The 2,014-nt window shown below is 39.0% G+C and overlaps 1 protein-coding gene across 1 annotated transcript; it reads left to right on the forward strand.

Annotated features, from left to right (window-relative positions):
* The first annotated feature begins 228 nt into the window (after positions 1 to 228).
* Positions 229 to 1,591, forward strand: LOC132893760 (uncharacterized). The gene is made up of 2 exons (XM_060932890.1): positions 229 to 292; positions 540 to 1,591. Exons 1-2 carry the CDS (start codon positions 257 to 259, stop codon positions 1,536 to 1,538), a joined length of 1,035 nt encoding a protein of 344 aa, XP_060788873.1. The 5' UTR covers positions 229 to 256; the 3' UTR covers positions 1,539 to 1,591.
* Positions 1,592 to 2,014: the final 423 nt, after the last annotated feature.

Below are 2,014 nucleotides of genomic sequence, written 5' to 3' on the forward strand. Positions count from 1 at the left end.
ACAAATAGGATGGAAAATATAGTCAGAGAAACTATAAGGATGTTCTCTCTCTCTCTCTCTCTCTTTGTGCATACACTATTTCCTTTCTCTTATTGTATCAGACCACAAGCTCCACCTCAACACAGCCCTTAAGTTTCTATTTCCACAGAATGTCTGGGAGATGCTGGAGGGGATGGAGCACACGATATAAAGGCGGTGCTGGTAGGATCACAGTCATCACTTACTTCACTTGGCTGTCTGATCCACACTCTGAAAAATGGCAAATGCGAATGTACAGCAACCTGAAATAGAGGTATGACACTAAAAACAAATATAACTTATTTATCTGCTATTAAATGTAGAAACTATTTTATATATACTTTATATACTATATAGTAACCATGCTATATACCCTATATAGGATTAATAATGTATTAACTATATATACTATGAGATCTTAATAATAATAATAATAATAATAATAATAATAAAGATCTCATGCAAAAAAGATTATTTGTGTACACAAGCTATTTTTCAGTGAGATTTGCATATATTTGTAGATTAACATCCATGAGCGATGGAATTCACGTCGCATAAAGGAGCGCTACATCTCAGGGGAACACGTAAGTGTACAAAGACTGAGAGAGCTAATACCCCTGATGGTCCCTCCTTCGCCCATGACAAAGTACATCATAAAGGAGATCCCACCCTACCCAACTCCAGTTGAATTCTGGGTTTCAGATGTAGCTCATGTTACTGACGAGTCAGGAGTGATGGGGATACTGGAGTCAGAGCAGTTCTTGGCTCCTGAAAGTGTGTTCTCATGGTGGGACTTAAAAATGAACAAAGAGGAGATAAGAGCAGCAGAGGAACGTTACATGGAGGGTCAATCAGAGCTGAATGAGCAGAAGCCATTTCTGGAGAAGTTCACCACATCACCTCTGTTCCAAATCGAGAAATCCAGATACGGTAATTATCGCTGCACATTCCCCCTCACTGATCTGATGCAATGGTACAAGGAACAGAACTGTGGAGGAGAAGAGCCGGTTCTCAGGGTGTACGAGACCATCACCTACAAACAGCTGATTGTGTACGTCGTGCTGATTCACAGTCCTGAGGATAACGAGCGTTTTGGAGGATATCCGCTTCTTGAAGCCAGTGAGTGGGTTCGTTATCAGGACGGGAAAATTACCTGGAAAGCACAAGCCATTTGTGAAACCCACTGGTATCGGTTTGATTCAGGAGAAGTGCAAAGTCTAGATCCTAATCATCAGTTTTATGTCTGGGATCAGGTTAGTTTCGTCTTTCATTTGTCAAAAGATACTAAACCTCATAAGGTCCTGAAAATCCCCAGAGAACGGCTTATTGAAGCCCTCGAGGCCTGTGACCTTGACTCGGAGATAAATCTCTCGAGGAACAAAAATCATGAAAGTGAAAGAGAGGAAAATTTCTTGGAAGCTCAGAGAATTGTGAGTGAGTTGAAAAGAAAACTGAAAGTGGAAGAGAAAGAAGAAGAGAGAAAAGATGATGCTGGTATAAAAATGGAGGTAGACATGTGATTGTGAACGATTCAAAGTGGCAGTTAAACAGTGAAGTGGATGAAGTTCAAGCAAAAAAAATTGTGAAACACATGTCACAGCACAAAAAATACTCATATTGTCATGTTTAACCACATATGATTTAATATTTCTATCTAATTTCTATCAAGTCAGAAATAATCACAACTGTGTAATGTTTTGTAATCATTTTAATCAAAAACAATTCAGTATCATGCATGTGATTTGTGAATGATACTCTTCTGGATTTATTACGAGGGCACAAATGATCATGCCTGTGTAAAATGAGAAGAATAAAGGCTTCTTTGTGATTTCATTTTCATTTCATTCTCTGCGAGTTTCATTTTCTTGAGTTTAAAAGGCTTACTTTATGATGAAGAAGTATTTCTCTCACATTTCATTCCGATAAAACCCGCCTCCTCGCCAGGATTGGTTAACATTTCAGAGCTCTGCAGCAGACTGCACGCGAGTTGGAAACG

The sequence above is a fragment of the Neoarius graeffei genome, chromosome 11, assembly GCF_027579695.1.
Source record: "Neoarius graeffei isolate fNeoGra1 chromosome 11, fNeoGra1.pri, whole genome shotgun sequence".
NCBI lineage: Eukaryota > Metazoa > Chordata > Actinopteri > Siluriformes > Ariidae > Neoarius > Neoarius graeffei.